At 34.7% G+C, this 1,910-nt stretch overlaps 1 protein-coding gene across 1 annotated transcript in view; it reads right to left on the bottom strand.

Annotated features, from left to right (window-relative positions):
* Positions 74–1,910, bottom strand: part of LOC109849150 (heparan-alpha-glucosaminide N-acetyltransferase-like) — a 20,675-nt gene continuing 18,838 nt past the window's right edge. The window contains exons 11-13 of the mRNA XM_020418963.1: positions 1,567–1,710; positions 369–422; positions 74–283 (exon numbers count right to left, since the gene is read on the bottom strand). Of these exons, the coding sequence (XP_020274552.1) occupies positions 387–422; positions 1,567–1,710 (180 nt within the window). The 3' untranslated portion in view covers positions 74–283; positions 369–386. The remainder of the gene's footprint in view (positions 284–368; positions 423–1,566; positions 1,711–1,910) is intronic.

Consider the following 1,910-nt stretch of genomic DNA (forward strand, 5'->3'; position numbering starts at 1 on the left):
TTAGCGATGTGATTTCCCCGCAATTAATCCTCAAATTTATGCTGCCCCGGGGGAAGGGATTTTTAATGTCACGGATACAAACAAGCGCTCGGAATTAATAAGTCGAACTGCGTTATGGCAGATTTTGTCGATGCCGAATATTAGCTCGGAAAATTACAAAAATTACAGCGTGTTTGTGGCTTTTACAACAAGAAGATGCGGATAAAAACAGGAGATGCTCTCTCATACCCTAATACAAGGCCGCATATGAACATGCTCCGTACCGGGAGTCAGGTGCGATCCTCTGAAACATGCAAACGTGACATATAAAACTTAAAAGAGGGAAGGAAGCACCCCAAAAAATCACAGAGAAAATGAAAGATACATACCACTTAAAAGGAAACTGTTTAATTTTGTACAAAGAGCGATATCATCCAATGAACCTGAAATAAGATAGAAAGAATTGTAATATTTACGCCCCGCAAAACAAAAACGGGGCACAAAGAGATATAGGATGCAGATGAAAAAGAGCACCCAACATCAACAACTACTATTTGGCAAAAATAATGAGCAGTAGGAGGATATGAATTTGAACTGAAGTACTAGAAAAGATATTATTAGAGCCATCCATGTTCAAATCCAGTCAGGTTGGTCATTTCAAGCAAAAACTAACAAATGTTGCATTATTGGATAACACATATCACTTAATCGTCATCAAAACTTCAGTCTTGTGTGTAATGACAGGATATTAAGAGTTTTTTTTTTCTGCTTATAATAACCCAAAAGCTCAAGTTGGCTTATCGTGCCAAAAGATTATTTTACCCAAAATGTCCTAAAAGACAATCATGTGAAGGTGTTATTTACAAGGAAATTCATCATCTTCTGAGCATGCAGATATAATTCTTTCTATCCTATCAAGAACAATAACATTATGTTCGTTATACCAATGTCAACTGCAAGTTCTGTTGATTAAAATGTTTTGCGTGCTAGATTCATTACATAATGCAGCCATCATTCCTTTTTTAACATAATTTACAATCAAGCAGATCCAGTACTTCGGGTTATTTCCACTCTGATTTTACGGTGCAGAATCAAACTATAGATGCGTAGGTTTTGCAAACCTATCTAGCTACCATGCTAATTCTTGCCACAATGTGTGTAGCATGTCGAAGGGGGTGAGCTTCTAATTACATGATTGACAAAGATACTAAACCTTCAAACTCCATATCTAGATTATTTTATCAGGCACAGATGCAGGGACTATGAGTTGTGAAATAAGTAAACACGAATAGAAAGGAGGATTCTTAATAAAAGAAAAGAATTTTGTAACTAGATGTATATAGCTGTTAACAAGGTGCCTGCAAGTGCCATCAAGTTATAAATGTCATTTTTATAAACAAGCTTAACGGTTTACATGGTTCATTTATCAAGGTTTCTAAATTAGAAAGTTATTTAAAGGTAAATTTCATCGTTTAAGATATAATCCAGAAGCCACCAAGGTAAACTTGTAAAGGCACTTAGCAGTTCAAAAATTTTGAACAAACTCGAGGCATATTCTGAAAACAATGAATGGAAGTTAAGACTTACAATGTTAACTTTAGGGTCTTTCCAGTAAAACCCTTGTATGAAAATAATAGCAATGTTAGATGTTACAAGTACAAAAATGCTCAGGGAATGCCGTCCTGTCCACTCTAAGATGAATGTCAGGAATCTGTATCCATAAACATCCACCTGCAGAGATAAAGGAAGAAAAAGAAATATAAGAAACAACAGTAATTGTAATATAAAAAAGAAACATCAGAATTGGTAAAAAAATTCACAAGATATGGAAATGATATCATATATACCACTTTTGGACATATTTAAAAAAATATATATGGGTTTTTGTCATATTAGACCCCCCAAATCTTTGCTAGCTCTATATTAGACCC

The sequence above is a fragment of the Asparagus officinalis genome, chromosome 7 (assembly GCF_001876935.1).
Source record: "Asparagus officinalis chromosome 7, Aspof.V1, whole genome shotgun sequence".
NCBI lineage: Eukaryota > Viridiplantae > Streptophyta > Magnoliopsida > Asparagales > Asparagaceae > Asparagus > Asparagus officinalis.